We start from the raw sequence: 21743 nt of genomic DNA, 5'->3' as shown, positions 1-21743 counted from the left end.
TAAGCCCCACATATAAATGTTAGCTACTATTCGTTCTATTATGACAACTACTGGCACCCCTCGGTACTCCCACAATGGGATCGGAAGGGGAAATTCACAATAGACAAATCTGGTTACATTCCTGCACCGCGAGCCGGTCTGCAAAGCTCTTTCTCACAACAGCTGTGAGAGGTTGCATCCTTCCTTTCTAGAATGTGAAGCTCAAAGTGATTGTAGGACTAACTTTGACCACACAGAAAACATGTAAGTAATGCCACTACCACTCACACCCAGACCTCTGAGCCGTCTCTACTGCGTCATCGATTGCCTGGTAGAGGGAGACCTGGTAGGGTGCCAAGTAATTACTAAACATAAAGACGGGTATAAATAAATAACTTATATCCTCCAACCCCACCAGGAGGGAGCAGTTGGCCTCTAGATCAAGGCCGAGGGAGTTAAACTTCCCCATCTTCCCTCTCCCTATACATGTGATACATCCGAATATATGAAACATCTCCACACTCACTTTTCTTCATTTGCTCTTATGTATTCCTGAATCAGAAAACTTAAAACCTAGATGTTCACCCTGAAACCTCAGATTTGAGAAGAGAACACGGAATCTACAGAAGAAAGCCCAAACTCCTCTGCCAAGATCTCACAAGTGCCAAGTGGCCTAGCCAAGGCAAGCCAAGCACACAGGTCTTTTGCCTTCCAACTCAGGGCTACCTCTGCCACAGCCAAATAGTGCCCCTTGTGCCTTCCACCATCCTGGTCACCACCTCAGCCCTTCGTTCCCAAGTCTATCCCGGCCCATGTTTCTTCAATCTTGTCCTCTCCACTGACTCCTTATAAAAAGTCACTGCTATCTTACATCATTAAAAAAAAAAAATCCCGTAACTTGAACTTTGGGAAACTTTTGTTAATTTTCTGTTTCTCTTTTCTTTCCCTGCTGAACTTTTTAATCATAATTTATTCTCACTGTCTCCAATGAGTCTACCACACATGCTGCTGAAAGTCTCCGAAACCTGGTCATTAAGAATTTCTATCGGTGGCCCTTTATCTGTCTACATTTTCTTTGAACCTTCCACATTATTTGGCTCTAGAGACCACCTTTTCCTTCCCCCCTCTGCCCACCCTTGGCTTTCACTTTGTTGTTTCCTGGTTCTTCTCTGAGCTCTTCGACTACTCTTTCTACATCTGTCGACAGCTCCTTTTTCCTGTTTCATACATGGAAATGGATATTTCTGGAGGTGACCGCCACAGGCCTTTCTACGATCCTTTTACTACACTGTTTATCTTATAGAGCTCATCTGTCCATCTCCATTGCTTCTCTGTGACATCCATGCACACAATTCCCCATCTGTCCTCCTCATCCCCCTCCCCAGTTCCAATCTTGCACATCTACGTGCCCAGTGGTCACGACCACCGAACGTCCAACCATAATCTCAAATGCAGAATGCGTAAGCTGCAGAACTTGTGTGTTCAATTCCTTCTTTGATGATGCTATCATCCTCCCAGATTCCCAGCTTGAAATTGTGCATCATATATTTCACTTCTCCTGCAGCTATTTAGACAGAATCAAGCCCTATTAGTTCTCTTTACAATCTCTTTCATATTTTCCCCCTACTTTTACACTCCTGTTTTCATCACTTGAGTTCAAGTGCTTTGCACTGTACTCATGAACTAATGAAATTGCCCCACATCCAATAAACTACCAATTTACCTATCTTCCTTAAATACTCTGAGATGTATTAAAGGCAACAATTAAGTTCATTTCTTTACATACTTCCCACAATACCTAATATAAAACTATTCTTAATTAGTAACTGTTAATTGGATAATGGGCTCTCTGAATGAAGAAGGGTGAAGAAGTATATTTTTCAGGAAATGGAACTGGTGCCTAGATTTTTCTAGCATTTTTATAAATATATGAAAATGAGAATATATATATATAGAAATCCCCAAGTTTACAAGTGTTACTTTTCTGACATGGAAAGACTGAATAAGATCTTCACACTGTCTTGTGTGCTCTTTGAAAATTAGTCAGCAAGTTTCAAAGTGGATATACAAAGAAACTGATTTAGAGAAAAACTGCTGTGTAAATGTTACATAAAATATTCAGCAAGCAAGGGGCCTCAGAGATCACTGTATTATATTCCTGAAGACAATAGTCTAATTTACCACAGGGCCCAAGAAAGGCAATAAAATGTTTTTGTTTTTTAGAATTGATTCATTCAGTGAATATTTATTGGATGCCTATTATGTGCCAAGTACTGGGGTTACAATGAGATCAAGAAAAAACATTATCCCTGCCCTCAGCAGGTTTACAGAGGGAAATAAACCATAGTTTCATAAATGACGATATGACACTAACAAATGCATGTGTGTGGAGAGAGAGAGAGAGAGAGAGCGAGTGGAGGGAGGGGAAAGGGTTACACTAGATGGAAAGAGAAGGGAGGGCTTCTCTCAGGAAGTAAATTTAAAGTGGAGGCATGAAGGATTAGCCTGGCGGCCAGATGGAAAGAATGGGATCAAAAACTTCTCAACCAGAAAAACTATGTGCCCTGCGAGAGAAAAAGGTTCAGGAACCTTTTAAGGAAGGTTTTAAGGAAGAGAAAAAAAAAAAAAACCAGGGGGGCTGCCCTGGCATGAGATGAGGCTGGAGTGGTCACTGGGGCATACATGCTTTCTTTAAATATTGCCACAGGTTCCGGATTTCATCCCAAGTGCAATGGAAAGCCACTGGTGTCACCGAAACAAAGGCATTAAAAACAGTATTACCGCTCCCAGGGAACATCTGTACTTATCTGACCTGATCAAGTTCTACTAGAGGCCTCGCTGGAGAAACAAATGAACTTGAAAAATATTCTCATACATCAACCAAACTGATAAAAGGACAGCTGTGAAAGCAGAGCCAAAACATCAAACCAGAAGCCAGGCCACAGCACAGACACTACTGGTGAGGTCGGTGCCACTTTTTCACTTAATATTTTGGATACATTTTCAATATGCGAATTCTAGAGATCTTCGGCAAGCTCACACTTAGTCAAACAAAACATACTTGCACTTGTTATTTAAGGAGTGTGGAGTGAGTTTCAGTCAGCAATAATCAAGCCTCAGACGGGCCTCGCTGGCTACCGGACCGCCACTGTGCCAAGCTTGCGACAAGTACCCATTTTGCTACGGTTGATACTCAAATGCCCCAGCATAAAGAAACAAGGCAGAAATAGAGCTGTTCTTCTGAGATTGAGTTAGGAATGACGACAGTGTGAAGACTGAGCAGTAGGAGGCCGGGGGTTGAGAAAGTCCTCTGCCGTTTGCTGAAAGAAGGGAGCCAGGAGATCAGGGAAGGCGGAGAAGAGAAAGAAATTCCACTGAAATCCCACAAAAATTTGAGTTCATAACCTTGAGCGAGTAAATAAGGGGTTACAGAGAATCTCCCCGAAGCAGAGTTACGTGGAAAGTACCTGCAAAACCTGACAAGTCAGTAGAAAGTGATGGACCACGCGAGCCTTCAGTAACTGCTTTATATTGAAGACGTGCTGCTGGTGCTCTGCTCTGATGAGGACCTCCAGAGCCGCCAGCAGGGCTTCCCAGGCTCCGCGCTGAGAAAATAAACACACACCAGTCAGCACGTGGCTACTGAAAGCCGTGCCACACGCGTTTTAGAAGAAGACACGTGACAGCTCAGTCTACCCGTTGCGTACATACTCAGGGTCAAGGATTAAATGTGTCTGAAAAAGCACATCTTAACATTTACTCCAGACTATTATTATTGTTACTATTTTCTGTCAGGAGGTCATTTCTAAAGACGTTGAATTCCATGTGGCATTAGGTGCTTCACTACATTAACCTTTCTGTGATGTTATATAATATATAGTATTTTCAAAAGATGAATTATCTTGAGGGATTTATTCGATACGGAGAAAACACACACATGATCAATATAAGTGTTTACTAATAATGCGTTTTCAAAGAGCATTATTGCAAATGCATAAACTTCAATGCTTCTTTGTGTATACAGCATTTAAGTAAATAACTTTAGAACAAATTGTACTAAACTGAGAAAACTCACCAATAATGTGAAAATTCTGCATTTTAGGCTGATTTACTTTTAAGTCCAAATAACAGAATTCTCTGCATAATTACTGTGTATCTTCAAACATCCTTGTAAAGTCCCTTAAAAATCATTCTCCCATGTGGAATCAATCTTAAATTACACTCAATAATGTAGAAAGAGGAATCTTATACAGACAACCAATATTGAGAGATAATCTTCACCTCATTTTGTTATTCCAAATGACCTTTTAACAAAGCCGCTAACAAAAGACAAAATTAACTGGCTTGGGCCACAGGTCTTGCTATTTCTGCTGCTGTTATTTGATAGTAACAAACAATGAAAAGGCCAAGGAATTGAACGACTTAATCATATTATTATAACCCAGGCCTCTCTCCTCATAAGATAGGGCCACGAGGCCCTAAAAGAAAAAGGCATATGAGAACTTGGAACACAAGGCAGGCCAGGTATGAAAACTTGCCTCAGGTCTGAAAAAACAGTACCAAATAGAATGGTGGCAAAGTAAACAACCAACCAAAAACAAAAGACAAACTCAGTTAACAATTCTTAATTAGGACAGAAAATCTTATTTCAAATTCACAGAAGTATCTGTATCACTTTTGAATTCAGTAAGAAATGTTGTGTTTTTTGATCAACAACCTCAAATTAGCATCCTCTTTTGAAATACTAACCACAACTGTCTACCTTTAGTTAGGTTGCATCTTCCAGTCTACAACTGAGCTGATTCTTTCCTATACGTTCGTATTTATGCTGCCTTTGTTTATATCTGCTATCACTGTACATTTGCTTTTTCCCCATGCAACGTTACACATATTTTTATGCATGCATATATATATATATACATATATATATATATGGTTATTATTTAGTCTGAAAGTGAGAATTTATTCAGAATGAGAAAAGAAATCACGACAAATTACAAAGTTTAAAAAATTGTAAGTACCATAAAATCTAGAAAAAGCAATGGTTCAATTAGCTGCTTAACACAACACTATGAGACTTCCCCATGTATGGCTGCATATTCTTTGATGTCTTCTTTTTTTTTTTTTTCTTTTGAAGAATAATTGACATACAATATCATATTCATTTCTGGTATATAACACAGTGAATCAATATTTATATATGTTATGAAATGGTTACCATGAGAAGTACAGTTACCATCTGTCACTATACAAAGTTGTTATCATATTATTGATATGGCTTGGGCCACAATATATATATCATATTATATCCCTATGCTGTATATAGACATCCCCATGTCTTATTTATTTTATAACTGGAAGATTATATCTTCATATGAGAATACTTTTGTAATATAATTTTCTATAGGAATATTTAGAAAAATAATTCTGTCCTCTAGGATGCTTGGTCAAAATTTATCTTTATTAATAATAGATTACAAAGGTTTCTTTCAGCTTTCCAACAGATTACTGATAATGAATAAATTTGGGCAGACTACTGCCAAATTTAGGAATACCTGATTTTTTTTTAATTTTTTTTTCAACGTTTTTATATTTATTTTTGGGACAGAGAGAGACAGAGCATGAATGGGGGAGGGGCAGAGAGAGAGGGAGACACAGAATCGGAAACAGGCTCCAGGCTCCGAGCCATCAGCCCAGAGCCTGACGCGGGGCTCGAACTCACGGACCGCGAGATCGTGACCTGGCTGAAGTCGGACGCTTAACCGACTGCGCCACCCAGGCGCCCCAGGAATACCTGATTTTTAAAAAAAATCTAAAGGCGTATGCTGAATACCTATATAATAAATTGGTCTTTATGTTTGACGGTAATGTTGTTATGCTCTAAATAACTCTAGAAAATCTATAATCTACACTACAACTAAGGAGCTTATAAGAGCTTATACCAAAAAGATCATTAAAAACTAGGGCAGAAAGGAAATAGTCTTATATTCATTCCCTGGCTGGATCCTTGTGAAGACCATCCAGTGGTTGAGATGCTATGCCTAGACCTAAGATCACACCATGTTCCTTAACTTATGCCTATAATGAAGTCAAGGCTTTATAGCCTTTCCCTATATATTCTGATTCAGCTTTATGACTCCTGGGCAACTTGGCTCCCCTACTTAGAAGCGTGTCCATTTCCCTCACCTTGACCTGACTCTCTAGACTCTTAGCATGATTCCCTTTCAGAGTTTATGATAGATGTAAGTTCCCAGTTGATTCAAATGAGCTCCATGTTTTCCAGCCTGCATACTGCTCTTAGCTAATCCCAGGTAGCTCAAGTTCTCATGCTGACCTTCCAGCTCAGCATTACCCATGGCTGCTCAAAACCTTGCACAGGAAATAATCGCCACACTTCCATTAATTAACATTACACTGAAGTAGTAAGTTTGTTCTGTTCTTTAGAAGAATGATTAGATGAATATTTAATTTAGATGAGTATTTAATTTTTTTTTTTTTTTTTTTAGAGAGAGAGTACTCACATGAGTGGGAGAGGAGCAGAGGGAGAGAGAGAAAGAATACCAAGCAGGCCCCCCACTCAGCATGGAACCCAATGTGGGGCTTGATCCCATGACCCTGGGATCGTGACCTGAGCCAAAACCAAGAGTTGGACACTTAACCAACTGAGCCACCCAGGTACCCCAAGAGACATGTACTTTTAAATATTCATCTAGGGGTGCCTGGGTGGCTCAGTTGGTTATGTATCTGCCTCTTGATTTCAGCTCAGATCATGATCCCAGAGTCATGGGATTGAGCTTTGTGTCGGCCTCTTTGCTGACAGTGCGGAGCCTGCTTGGTATTCTCTCTCCCTCTCTCTGCCCCTCTCCCACTTGTGTGTGCATGCTCTCTCTCCCTCAAAACAAATAAACAGTTTTTAAAAAGTACACATCTCTCTGTGCACAAAGGAAACAATAAAGTGAAAGAAAACCCTACAGAATGGGCGAAAAATATTTGCAAACCATGTATCAGATGAAGGATTAATATCTAGAGTACATAGAGGACTCTTAAAACTCAATAACAAAAAATCAAATAGTCTATTTGAAAAATGGGCAAAGAACTTGAAAAGACATTTCTCCAAAGAAAACATACAAATGGCCAACAAGTATATGAAAAGATGCTCATCGTCACTAAATATCAGGGAAATGCAAACCAAAACCACAATAAAATATCGTCTCATACCCAATAGGATGGGCACTATCAAAAAAACCAGAAGATAACAATTGTTGGCAAAGATGTGGAGAAATTGCAATCCTTGTACCTTGGTGATGGGATTGTAAAATGGTGCAGGTCTTATGGAAAACAGTGCAGGGGATCCTTAAAAAATTAAAAACAGAGGAGCACCTGGGTGGCTCAGTTGGTTAAGCATGGACTCTTGATCTTGGTTCAGGTCATGATCTCACAGTTTGTGGGATCGAGCCCTGTATCAGGCTCTGTGCCGTCAGCACAGAGCCTGCTTGGGGCTCTCTCCCTCCCTCTCTCTCTCTTTAAAAAAAAAAAAAATTAAAAATAGAATTAATATATGATTCAGCAATCCCACTTCTGGGTATATATCCAAAAGAATTGAAAATAGGATCTCAAAGAAACATTCACACACCCAAGTCCATTGCAACATCGTTCACAAAATCCAATATATGGAAGCAACCTAAATGTCTATTAATAGAAAGAATGGATAAAGGAAATGTGGCATATACATACAATGGGATATTATTCATCTTACAAAAGAAAGGAATCTGGTCATGCACTATGGCACAGATGAACCTTAAAGACATATCCTAAGTGAAACAGCCAATCGCAAAAAGACAAATACTGAATGGTTCCGCTTCTACGACATATCGAAAGTAATCAAGCCCTTAGAAACAGAAAGTGGTACGATGGCTGCCAGGGAGAGGGGCAGAGGGCAGGAGAGCTGGCGGAGTGTGCAACGGGTGCAGTTGCAGCCAAGCAAGACGAAAGTCTTAGATACCTGCTGTTCGACACAGTGTATGTAGTTAATACCGTATGGTACGCTTACAAATTGTGACGAGGGTAAATTCATGTCATGTGTTTTTTACCATTAAAAATAAAAGCACATGCCTTGGCTTTATTCCATATCTTCCAGTCAAGCAGGAGCTCCTCTAGCAGTTTAACATCTTGGATTATAGCATTAGACTCTACATCCAACTTAAACTCTCCACTCTCGTTGACATGAATGATATCCTCACCACAGCAACCTTCAAAAAGAGTCTGTGGAAAATCAGCGTTAATACAAGATGCATTAATAACTGATTAATCTAAAAGTTCAACAGAAACATTATTCTTTCCATCTTTGCAGTCATAACATTAAATTCACAGGGAGACTAGTGAAGAATTCAACCTTTCACAGAGTGTCTTTAATTTGTTTTGCAAAACAGTTCAAATAATTAGAAAAACACAAACTGTGAAATATTTATAAATGATTATTCAGTTTCAAACATGGGTAAAACCAACATTCCATTTTATTTATTTATCTTTCTATTTTTCTTTTTTAAATTCAATGAATCTGTTAGGCTTTGAAACCTTTTCCAAAAAGTACTAAGGATTCATGCCATAAATGTATGGATCTTGAGGGCATGGGTGAAAGCAGTCTTTTGCCTTAGTACTAGTACCCTCAGACAAATATTTTCACAATGTTACCAAGTGCTTTTAGCTAGAAAGGTATTTAAGTATCTGATGATAGCTGGATCAAAATAAAAACTAATGTAACCTTAGAAAACTCTCTATCAGCACAGCCTACTGGAAATGGCACAGCACTAGTCGTCCAGAGAACTAGGTTCTCTTCCGTAACTGGGAGCTGAAGCAAACAACAGTGTCTCTGTGGGTCTTAATTTCAGCGTTCTATAGAAGCAGGGGCCAGCCTCTAAGGGATAGCAACACTTCATCCAGATCTCAAATTCTAGGAGTTAATTTTTTTCTCTCACTCTTCTCAAATGTTTGAAAGAAGGCAAAAATGTAATTATGTCAATGATGAAGAAAGCCAGAAGAGCATCTTAGTTTGGTTAAATATACACTGTTGAGTTTCCTTCATTTTCTTCAGGAATAACCGAAACATGAAACTCTATTGTCGGAAGACTATAATGAAGAGAAGTATCATTGCATATGAAACTATGAGAATAAATTTTATGAGGACATACCTTCAAAACATGAAAACCAACAATGCATTTTTGTTTAATCAACACCTGATGAATCATGGAAAGTCCATTACAATTTTCTAATTCATGTATTCTCTGTTGGTTGTATTTAATTAATGAGAGTATAACTCTCAGTGCTAATGCTTGAGTTTCTTCACAGTTGCTGAGTTCCACAACCTAAAAAATAATTTATTGAGAGAAAAATTTAACATGTGGGATTACATATTATTATATAACATCAAACCATCAGTTTTATTTGAAAGCTATTTTTTTTGCTCACACTTTGTCATCATTTAAGAATTATAAACAAAACTGAAAGACATAAATCCTACAATTTTAGTCTCTTGAATATAGTATAAATGAACAAAAATAACACTTACAACTGTATAAGTCAGTAGCGTTTTATTAGTGATTTGAAATGTCAGCAAATGTCATTTCAGTGAATCAACAGATAGGCTGTGCGTTACATGCTGTGGGAGATAACAAAGAAGCAAAGGCATGATACGTGCCCCCAGTGGGGCCTACTATCTAGTCAAAAGACAAGATGTATGTATGAAAACCAGAGATTTGCCTTGTACTTCAATTAAACCAGTGATTTCTGACAACTACTATGTATAAGAAAGACACATCTTACTATCACGATTAAAGGCAAAGAAGAATGAGATAGTATGAATGTCACAAGGGCACAGAAACTACTCCTGACTCTACTCTGCTTGGGTTAGGGAAGTCTAAATGGAGAGAAGATGGCCTGGAAAGACAGTAAAATCCTAGAAAGTAGGAACAGCAGGTGGGTGGGAGCGAGAGACAAGAGACAGGTGAGGGTCTAAAACTCGAAGTTCCCGGTACAGCTCGGAGGGTGCAGTTTGCTTATTTGGCTGGATGGCAGAGATCTGGTTCAAAAGGCAGGCTATGCATGGAAGGTTTTTTTGTTTTTTGGGTTTTTTTTAATGTTTATTTATTTTTGAGAAAGAGAGAGGGAGGGGCAGCGAGAGAGGGGGCCAGAGGATCCCAAGCAGGCTCTGTGCTGCCAGCAGGGAGCCTAGAACTCACAAAGTGTGAGATCATGACTTGAGCTGAAGTCAGACACTTAACTGGCTGAGCCACCCAGGTGCCCCAACACATGTAAGGTTTTTAAGGAGACTGAATTTTCTTTTTGTAGCAGAGAAGGAAAAATGCTAAAGAAAGTTTCTAAGTTTTAAGTGTTACAATGTACTTTAGAAGTCTTATTGGCAAGATCCTGAGTGTGTGTAAAAGATGAGCCATTTTCTCTAGGATCTAGTCATTGTGTGAGAGTAATCATAACAAAATTATGTGTAATAACTTGATGAAAGAACAAAAACCAAGGATACACATTTTGAAACTATAAGTTATAAAAGGTGATCACAGAATGTTGATGAGTTAAAGAGCTTTTCATTTTAAAACACGAAGGGAAAATCTACTCAACTAGATACTGGATGAAAAAAAAAGTTTGAAAAAGGAAGAAGAAAAAACAGGTTAGAGTATGGTGAGTCAATCCTGACAAAACATTTATAAGAATGGTAATGATAATAACACACACTGATATGCCTATTATTGCAAAATTAATCAAAGGTGGTCCCACTGAAGGAAAAAAATCCAGTTGGGGAGGCTGTGGAAATTTGCAAATGTTGCAGAAGTTACACTTAGGAATAAAATTCTGAGGAAAGAAGATCAAGCCTGCTTTATTTAAACAAGGATATGGGCCTTGAGGAAGGAGATGATTAGTACCATTTGTACTCCTGATTTTGGATTTCAGCGATCCCTGTAAACAGTCAGTATATATTTATTGTCTACTCTATGTCAGGAAAGATATTGTCCCCACCCTGAGACGACTAAGTAGAACAGATAATTTAAACAATTTATTCTAATATAGTACTCATGACACAAGTCAAACTTTTTACATTTCTCCTTTTCTTTAAGAAAGCTAAACAAACTCAAATTATTTTGGGGGGAGTTACTTGCTGACCCTTGGTTTTTTTTTTCCCCCATGCAGCTGGAAGCTTGGGAAAAACAGGCTTCACAAACCTTATTTTAAAGAATACATTCCTTGTCTATGGCCATGCCACCTTGAATGCACCCAATCTTGTCCAAAGAACATCTTTCTTCTTTTTGTTACTATAATATGTATTCCTCCTCTCATTGACAATTTAAATCTTATTTATTTATTTGCTTATTTTATTAATGTAATCTCTATGCCTGATGTGGGGCTTGAACTCATGACCCCGACAGAGATCAAGGGTTGCCTGCTCTACCGACGGAGCCAACCAGATGCCCCATTAAATCTTGTATATTTCACATTTAATTGTCTTAATTACATTTCTGGATAATAGAAAACTTCTAAAATCTCCATAAGTTAAGAGAAATTTTCACCACGTGTGGCAGAAAGCTTGATGACATCATAAACAATATGATTTCTTTATCTTAAAAGTTTAATATGGTTGATGTATAACTGTTTCTGTAATTAAAAATAAACACTGAAATTTAACAGTATTAAAGAAGTAGTTTGGTTTCAGATAAAACCATACTCAGTGATTCTTACCCTGGCAAAGAGAAAAACAAATATACCAGTTCCACCGATCTCGTGCAGGACGCCTTGAATAGTTTTACATTCCATAGGCCGGAGATTCTTTAGATAATGAGGTTCTAACAAGATGCTCTGAACTTCTTTTGAGCTGAAGGGCCTCTGAGAGAGTTGGGTTTTCATCTGGCCTTTAAGTCTAATAACTGGCTCATAGATGGTATACTGAGCAGGACAGTTAGTTGTGTAAACAACGGAAAGACTTTCCTGAAACACAAATATATTCCTTTAGCAACTAAACAAAATTGACAAAAGTAAGTTATCAACCAGCAAACAAGCATTTCAAAGTGGAAAGTTACCCAACAAATTGTTCTCTTTGATAGATGGTACACGAAACAAAGATGAATGTGGGAAGCAAGATGGCTCCTCACAAAGGAGATCAGTTTCAATGGCAGTGAACAATTGTATAAACCTTGTCAAGGCTGAGAAGATTCCAGGTTTAACCATTTTAGAATAAACATGAAATTACACTGTTACTACTAAGGACAGCTGAGTCTTATACACCACACTCATTACATACCAGGCACTGTTCTTTGCACTTACAAATATTAACCGATCTTGACAACCTTACGAGATGGGAACTCTGCATCAATGTATTCAAATTTTTTGCTTTGGGGAATGTGTTTGTTCACAGGCTGGCTACTCATTTACAAGTGACTCTAAGTCAGATCCTTCCACCAGAATAAAATTCCAGACTATCAGCATTCCTACTAAAACTGAATAGAATTTTCAATATTTCTCCCACGCAGAGGGCAGTTTCGATCAGGTTCTGACTCCGGTGGGGCACACAGGCTTGGGGAAATCATGTACCCTGGTTCAGTGTTTTCTCCCAGAAGCTGTGGGGGCCTTAGGCTGTGATCATTTTCAACCATGGCGATTTAAACTTAAACACAATTTCATCCAGACATCATCTAGCATATTTGTATACCAACTAAAGTGACAACACGGTCTATTGTATATGATATTCTGGGTAAAACAAAATCTTAAACCTGCAGTAGTTTTCAACAGAAAGCTGACAAACGTTCATCTACGTGAAACAACTCCCACCTGGCACCAGCGGCTTGCCAGACTTTTCGCTCATGAACTCATAATCCCCAAATTACTAAATCAGGCTTAAAAATTTGCTTTCTAAAAAGAGTTGTCGCATCAAATCCTTAGAATTTTCATTTGTGATAATTTATGTTAAATCTTATGACTTCAATATATTCTTTTCAAGCAAAATAAAAGGATTAAGGAAATGTGTGTGTGTGTGTGTGTGTGTGTGTGTGTGTGTGAGAAAACAAATGGATTAACCAAAAACTAGAGAGTTAAAATTATTATTTGAACAAACACTGGTTGTGTAACTCCTTGGTCTGCCTAAAGCATAGATTCTCAACGTGTGGTCCTGAACCAGCAAGCAGCAGCCAACAGCGTCATCTGGGATTTGTTAAAAATGCAAATTGCTTGGGCCACACTTCAGACCCCTGAATCCAAAAGTCTGGCCCAGCAACTTGTGTTTTAATAAATCCTCTGGGTGACTCTGCTGTACGCTTAGGTTTGAGAAACATTTCCCTAAAGCATATTTTCTTAATGGTGACACATTTGGGGTAGGATAATTCTGTGCTCTATATAATACTGCCCTTGCATTGCAGAACATTTAGCATCCCTGGTCATCACTCAATCATAATGGACCGGCCAAATGCTCCCAACCCCCCTTTTTGGATACTCCTTAGGGAGAAAACTATTGTATACACAATATCAGATCATAAGTCAAATTCCATACGTATCTACTCTCTATCCGCTTTACCACAGTTACATATTTAACATCACTTAAGACTTAACATGTATTTTACAAAATATCTCTGCTAGAACTTCTCCTTTCCTTTAGTCAAATGTTACAGCTTTAAAATAGAATTTATTTTGATTGTGCAATACACATCTCACTAACAACAGCAACAACAACAACAACAAAATACATTCCAAACTAGTAGTCTCCTTCAAGTAAAATCTCTGACCTATAACTGTACCTCTCATAAGAAGCAAGAGAAGGAACCCAGTTTCCTGGCCAGATCTACCAGTTTTTAGTAGATCTTCTAAGACTATGAAGGCTCAGCTTTCTAGTTGCTATAATGAAAAATATCTACCACAAACTCCTGAACTATACACTTGAACAAAAAATTACAATAGTGTATAAAAAAACAACATGAGAGTCTCATATAACCAGAGTTAGCAATATTTTGCAAGCAAAATTCCTGGTTGTTACTGATATCAAAGAATAAATATTTTAAAATCAGAATATTTATAAATAAAAATAATACTATCAATAAAAATTACTACTTATCTATAAGTATGGAAATGAAATATAATGAGCAGTATTTTTTACGCTAACAGATGTTATATTTGCACCATATCATAAACATTTTTCTTGAATGATTAGTACGTATAAACTAAACTAATGCTTCGTATGGAAATATAGTTCTAAGGAAAAGGGAATAAACATTTGAAACCCGAAAACAAATTCTGAGTATTTCAGGTTGCTTTTTTTTTTTTTTAAGAAAGAAACATGTTCTTAAGGAAAGAAAATGTTGAGTAAGAAAGAAGAGAAACTTTAGAAATCTAATTCATAGCTAATTACACATTTTATAACCATGAATTATCAGTTACTAAAAAGTTTAAACTTATGAAATGAAAACTTACAATTAAGAGACCAATGTCCACTTCCTTCTTGGTCATAAAAAGTTCTCTGATTTTTTCACATCGCAAAATGTCCTTATTAATATATTTGGAGAAGTCATTCGCAGGCTTGCCATATTTACATGGCATTATAGATGTATGGTTGGGTCCACAAGCATATAGATAAAAGGCCTCTTGTGAATCAATCTTAGCTCCTGAACAAGAAAATAAAGTTATTTATTTATCATACTCCAACCAGAATTTTTCATAAAAAGCAAGAAATCAAGAGTTAGTTATTTTTGTCAGATTCTTTTATCTCTATAAAATTGATAAAGTCTCACATTCCAAATTGGTGTCATGAGCAAATAACCTATGCCAAGTATGGACGGGAAATGAATTAATATACATAAAGTTAACTGTGAAGCTTGTGATAAAATAAAATAATAAAATTTCTATTTTTTCCTTAAGATAGAAAACAGTTACTTTGGTTTTGTTTTGCCTTTTTTAAATAAATGGAAACCATACTTCAGTAAATTCCTTTTTAAAATAAATATGAATTGATATCTCATTCCTCCATTCTTCTATCTATTCAATAAACACTGCCTGAATGCTATTATGTGCCAGGTTTAGTGATTATACATTTTTTATTTTTATTTTTAAGTTTTTTAGTGATATATATTTTTAAATCATATATTTCTTTTTTTCCCTAAAATTTGATATTCTTACAGAATATACTAAAATTGGGCTGCCTGGATGGCTCAGTTGGTTAAGCATCTGCCTTCGGCTCGGGTCATTGATCTCATGGTCCATGGGTTCGAGCCCTGTATCGGGCTCTGTGCTGACTACTCAGAGCCTGGAGCCTGCTTTGGATTCTGTGTCTCCTTCGCTCTCTGCCCCTCCCCCACTCGTACTCTGTCTCTCTCTCTCTCACAAAAATAAACATTAAGAAAATTCAAAAAAAGAATATACTAAAATTATAAGTAAGAGATAATCATTCTAAGTTTACTTGTCAATTCTGTATTTTCCTAGATTATAAAACAAAATTGATTTGATATGCGCTTCCCTTTTGGGGGATGCTGGTAGGAGGTATGACATACACCCCTGCATTAAACATATATATCAATTCTAAGAAACATCTATATTATAAAAATGTTGAAATATTTTAGAAGTGCATCTTGGTATCTAGGAAATGTAATACTTACTAAGTACAAATGAAGGAATAGGGATTAATATCCTGGATTATTATCCAGGAAAATTTACTAGTTTAATACTTGTTAACTGAAAGAAGAAACTGGAAACGCTTTGAAGGAAAAAAGTATACCGTTGAAGAGGAGTAAATTTCCCAGGTCCCATTTTCCAGCCAATTGCAAAAACTCTTCTTGGGATGATGAACAGTGGCCAATCATGCAAAATGTTTTATTGCTATCAGATGACAAGCTTGTTCTTCTCGGAAGCATAAAGTCCAAAGTAACATCAGGTTTCCTGTGTTAAAAACAAAGTTAAGTCAATTACTTCAGTGAGGACTTGAATAGTTTAAAGGTGTAAATGTTTAATAATGGGAAGTTCTTGAACAGTGTTCTCGGTTCAGTATCAAACAGTTGGTGATGGGGAGAAAGAGAGTGGATTCTGCTGTCTCCTGGTCCCCAGTGCTAGCAGTATACAAATTCCAGAAAGAGGGGAGTAGAACAGACATGCCTGATGGCCCCGCAGCAGGCCATGGGAGGAGGGACCGGACACCTGAGGCAAGTTTTCTTTGCCATTTGACCTCTGCACATGCGCCTTCCTGGTTTACAAATACAAACCAACCACCTCCCCCTAATTTTACCAAGAAGTGTCCCACCTTGGTAAACCATTCCTAAAACATCACCTTCTATGAAGCCATCAAAGACTACTCAGAAAAGGAGTATCATTTCTCAAGGTTTGGTTCTGACTAGCCACTGAAATGCAATGCTTTTCTGCATTTTCTATTTTTTTCAATGCTCAGTCATAGAGTTTGGGTTAGTCTGTTGTATTTACAGGAATCCTTACAAAAGACAGAGTAGGAAAAAGTAAACGGACACTTCCTCAAAGAGAGACACACACGATGAGAGGATTTCATCATCCAGTTGGAAGTCCGGAGTGCCAAGTTCTACCCCTTTTGGGGGAATATTTTAAGCTGCATATGAAGATAATGAAGGTAACTTATAAAGGCAAAGTTTGTGAATAAGATAAAGACTTAGAATATGCTAATGTTCATAGAGTTTACCAAGAAATTCTATGTTGGTATGTCAATTTACTTAAATTTAAAAACTTTTCCCTAAGGCTTTCTGTTTTATATTTAACATAAAAATTTAACTATTTTAATAGAAATATTTTCTGATAAAAATGTGAGATAACTTTTTTTTATTGAGGTATAACAGACATACAGCAATACAGTGAGATCATTTCCAGATTGCATGCATCTTTCTTGAACCAAATACATGGCCGTGACCGAAACACTATTGCCACCTATTGGCAGTATGACTTAATACAGTTTTTAAGGGTAAAGAACACTTTGCAAGATGAATTCAACAAATGTTAAGTACCTACTATGTGCCATATATTCCTACCACATTTGTGTGCTGTTCATTAAATAAGAATGTAAACTATTAATAATTTGTTTTCAGTGTTACATACTGTTAAAAATGTTCTCCTGAAATATATTATTTATAGAAATTATTCTATGAATTCAGAAAGTGCCAAGTTTAAATCAACAGAATAATATATTCGTCCTTGGTCACTTGCTCGTTGCTCTCTTAACAGATGAAATCATCACTTTGTACCAATGGCAAAAAAAAAATTCCTTCAAAGTAATGTAGAAATATATGAATTGACTATGCTCACCAACCATCCACAATGAACATCTAAACCCTCATTCTGAACATGTCTAGTTAGTTTATGACTCCTATACCTGTCAGGTGGTCTGATTCAGAAAAAGGCCGTTGGGGTGGCAAAACACAGGGTTCTAAGGCATGGGCTGTATCTGGGTTCAGGTTTCAGCTGTACCCCATACTTGTGGCATGACTTTACCCGCTCTGGGTCTCTCTCAATTGCCTCATATGTAACATAGAGAAAACAATATACTTTCTTCCTAGTGTTGTCAGGAGGACCAAATGAGGTCACCTGTGTGAAGTGTTTCATACAGTTCCTGGCACATGGTGAGAGCTCGTGAAATGAGGAGAGGGTCCATGAGAAAGAGGCTTGCTATGCACAGCCCTGTCCCCAACTCCAACCGACCTAACTCAAGGTTCTGAAAAAAAATTTTACTAATTGGTTGAAGTCTGAGAACTCCTCAGAAAATATTTTATTTAGAATATGGAAGCTTCAATGACATATTTTCATGGATTTTTTGAAATGAATAAACAAAAACTGAAGCCTTGGTTTTGTTCCCAAAGCCTGTTCTTTCCTGTGGTGGACCCTGGGGAGGGACTCCCCTAAAGCCACTCACAAGCCCCCTGTCCTCTGCCTTCCTCTGGCATTGAGGCTGGACAGCTCTAAGCAGTCAACTTGACAGCCTCCCTTCCAGCAATGAGCCAGCACACAGCTTTCCCTTGGCTTCCACGGGCCTTCCCCTCTGCCTGGAAGGCTCTGCCTCTCCCCTGCTGAGAGCACGTCCCGTCTCCCCTCGAGGTCTCAGCTTAAATAATCCTTTCCCAAAGACGCCTTCCCTGACCTACCTTTTAAGTAGCAAACCTGATATTTTCTGTCTGGGGACCTGTTTGTTACCTCCACAGTATCTGTCATGATTTGGATATAATCATTTCATTGTGTTTGCTCCTTGTCTGCTTCCCCATTAGACTGTGAGTTCCAAGAAGGCATGGAACCCAAGTCTTTTTTTTTTTATATGAAATGTATTGTCAAATTGGTTTCCATACAACACCCAGTGCTCATCCCAGCAGGTGCCCTCCTCAATGCCCATCACCCACTTTCCCCTCCTTCCCACTCCTCGCCCCCCCCATCAACCCTCAGTTTAATCTCAGTGCCAAGTCTTATTTACCATTGCCCTCAGGCCTGATACAAGCACGCTGGGCACACGGCAATTCCTCAATAAATATTTAATGGATGAACAAATGAATGAATAAGAATAGGCTCATTTATGCTAAGGGCATGTGTTATTTCTGTGGTCTTATCTACTTCGAGGGATTTTTAAGAGAATTGGGAGATAATGCATGTAAGGCACCTAGCAAAAGGTGTGCAACATAACAGGTAAGAAGTATTTTATAGTCCATGCGATTAAATCTAGCCTCCTCATCTTGACATGCATAACTTGCCTATCCAGGTAGCATTACCATACCCATTGCTTTTCTTTCTCATTACTGAACTCAGACTCTTCCTTCCGGCCAGTTTGATCCTGTCCCATGCTGCGCCACTATCCAATTCTGTATCCCCTTTCATGGTTACTTCATTCATAAAATACTTCGCAACTCTTACAAATCCAAGATACTTTATAGTTCTCTCTGGCTTATTTTACATTAAGATATTCCAGAACACAACTCATATTAACTTGACCCACAATTCTCCTGGTCGGTAAAAATCACACAGTATTCCTGAATCTATCACATGGCATGTTCTAGGACCCCATTTTAATCTATTACCTGATACACACTAGCTTAAATTTTGCTCCGGTCATTCTAATTTCTTTTGAAACCCTGACTTAATTTAGGTCTTAGCCTTATTATCCACTTAATTGAAATAATTCCTTGTGGATTCATTTTATAAATTTATAGGCATGAAAGACCAAACTATAGGTTCTGTTCCTTGATCTATCATATATTCTATATAAACATCTAAATGTCAGTTTTCTGCATGTTCCCTCAAACCCAAGTATTAACTTGCATGAGAGATTAATTTTGTATTAAAGTGATACACAGGAAAAAGTATCCGACTCTGACATAGACTCCTGCATTACCATACAGCACATCGTATCTATAGTTTCCTGTGATCTGCTTCAGAAGCTATGACAAACTAAACTTAAAATTTTAATGGAAGTTAGTAAGTATTTACTAAAAACGTTTCCTACCTCTGCCCAGAGATCCATATGGAGATTTTCCCATGGTTATTCTTCTTCCCTTGGGGCTGCTGTAGGTAGGTGAGGACCAAGTGTTGCCATTTGCTGGGGACGAAAATATTCTCCTGTGATTCAACCTGTGCCAGTAAAATAGCTTTCATGTCATCGTTTGAATCCATGCACATACTACAAAAAAGAGAAAAAGTATAGGCTGAAAACATGAAATTTCTGATCTCAATATTTAATAAATGTCTAATAGCTATAATTCCAACTGTTTGAATTAGATTAAAAATCAGTTCTATTTTTTCTAAAGTGTATTTATTTTGAGAGAGAGAGAGAGAGAGCACAGCAGGGGAGAGGCAGAGAGAGAGGGAGAGAGAGAATCCCAAGCAGGCTCTGCACTGTCATTGCAGAGCCCAATGTGAGCTCAGTCTCACAAACCATGAGATCATGACCTGGGCTGACATCAAGAGTCAGACGCTCATCTGACTGAGCCACCCGGGTGCCCCAAAATCAGTTCTATTTTTTTTTTTAATGTTTATTTTTGAGAGACAGAGAGAGACTGAGCACGAGGCAGGGAGGGACAGAGAGGGAGGCACAGAATCCCAAGCAGGCTCCAGACTCTGGGCTGTCAGCACAGAGCCCAATGCCAAGGTTCGAACCCACGAACCATGAGCTCATGACCTGAGTTGAAGTTGGAGGCTTAACCGACTAGGCCACCGAGGTGCCCCGGTTCTATTTTTAAACTAATTTGAAAAGTCAGTAGGTCTTTGTTTTACACCATAAAATCTGCTTAGTTATTTTATTATATTATTACCTCAATTCACGAACTAAAATAGATGAAGCTCATTTGCTGGTGTGAATAATTTAGGCATTAATTTTCAAAATTCAATTTGAAAAAAAAATGTATTGTTACTATTTATTAAATGTTTTACTTTATTTATTTTTGAGAGAGACAGAGCAAGTGGGAGAGGGGCAAAGAGAGAGGGAGAGAGAGAGAATCCCAAGCAGGCTCCGCACTGTCAGCACGGAGCCTGATGTGGGGCTCGAACTCACAAACCGTGAGATCATGACCTGATCAAACCAAGAGTGGGACACTTAACTGACTGAGCCACCCAGGTGCTTCTGTATTGTTACTATTTATACAGTCATTGTCCTTTTAGAAATTACAGTGTAATTTTTGGTTCATACAAAAATTAATACATGTTGTACATAAATGTCTAAATGCCAAGATGTACTAGGGGGTCTATCCTACTTGGAGGGATTGCTGAGAGAATTAGGATATAATGCATACAAAATACCAAGTAACCTTTATAACAAAAAGCATATATCCTCTAAATACCATATCTTTGTTTAAAGTTTTATAAAAATTGTATGATACTCATTCAATCCAACTAAAAGATTTGTATACCAGTTAACAAAAGAGGTAGGAAAAAAAGACAAGACTGCAAGAAGAATTGAAGTTTATCAGGTAATGGCTATTAAACATATAATCTGCATGGAAACCAGCTGTCTGATAATAACATCTTAAGGTGATTGCAATCTGATAGACTATTTCCATAGATAAGATTTCAGTGAGCATTGGTCTAAAATCTAATTGAGAATTAACATAATCTACTTTCAGAGTTTAGTTATAGATTTTTGGATAGAATAATATATTGTTACAGAGGTGGTATTAATACTTGTTAGAATGTATCTTTTTAAAAACGTTTTTCTGATTTGCTGTAATTATCTTTATTAGGTTTCACATCAATGTCTCATCTAAATTATTTAAATATGCAATCTATTCGCAGGGGGTTGAGGATAATCGATACCGGAAGATAAAAGTGCCATTGCGGGCATCAGCCCACACTTGCATCATCAGAGCTTTGGATCCCAAGGAAATCATATGAATACATCCTTCTTCTATGAGCTTTTCACCAGGATTTATGTACTCGGCACCTTCCAGTCTGTTGTTCTCTATGATAAAAAGACGTGAGAATAATCAGTAAAGCAGTTGATAAAATGAGGGGAAAGGTGAATCTAAAAGAATACAAAGCATGGTTGTTCATTTGCAGTAAATTATTTACCTGGATGTTCCAAACAATATTCCCAAACTTGAGATGTTAGTTCCAAAAAAGCACCAGGAGCGAAAACAGTAACTGGGTACACTGGAAGTTATTAAAGTCTTCAAAATATATGATAATTAAGGGCTAATTGTGGGAATGAACAGATCATTGTGATGTCACTGTGGTGACCTATTACAAACTGTGCCACATTTCTCTTATTGATTGGATTCGGTCACTCTGCCATTACAGACCCTGGC

The 21743-nt window shown here is 37.8% G+C and overlaps 1 protein-coding gene across 7 annotated transcripts in view; it reads right to left on the bottom strand.

Moving 5' to 3' along the window:
* LYST (lysosomal trafficking regulator) overlaps positions 1 to 21743 on the bottom strand; it is a 242995-nt gene that overhangs the window by 92731 nt on the left and 128521 nt on the right. For all 7 annotated transcript variants that reach the window (XM_042909178.1, XM_042909177.1, XM_042909181.1 and 4 more), the window contains 8 exons: positions 21253 to 21397; positions 19451 to 19624; positions 15734 to 15894; positions 14437 to 14627; positions 11722 to 11967; positions 9168 to 9341; positions 8092 to 8241; positions 3447 to 3584 (listed from right to left, as the gene is read on the bottom strand). In XM_042909178.1, coding sequence (XP_042765112.1) covers positions 3447 to 3584; positions 8092 to 8241; positions 9168 to 9341; positions 11722 to 11967; positions 14437 to 14627; positions 15734 to 15894; positions 19451 to 19624; positions 21253 to 21397 — 1379 coding nt within the window. The remainder of the gene's footprint in view (positions 1 to 3446; positions 3585 to 8091; positions 8242 to 9167; positions 9342 to 11721; positions 11968 to 14436; positions 14628 to 15733; positions 15895 to 19450; positions 19625 to 21252; positions 21398 to 21743) is intronic.

Source organism: Panthera leo, chromosome D2 (genome assembly GCF_018350215.1).
Source record: "Panthera leo isolate Ple1 chromosome D2, P.leo_Ple1_pat1.1, whole genome shotgun sequence".
NCBI lineage: Eukaryota > Metazoa > Chordata > Mammalia > Carnivora > Felidae > Panthera > Panthera leo.
The sequence above is the reverse complement of the archived record's forward strand: the minus strand, read 5'-3'. Positions and strand labels throughout refer to the sequence as shown.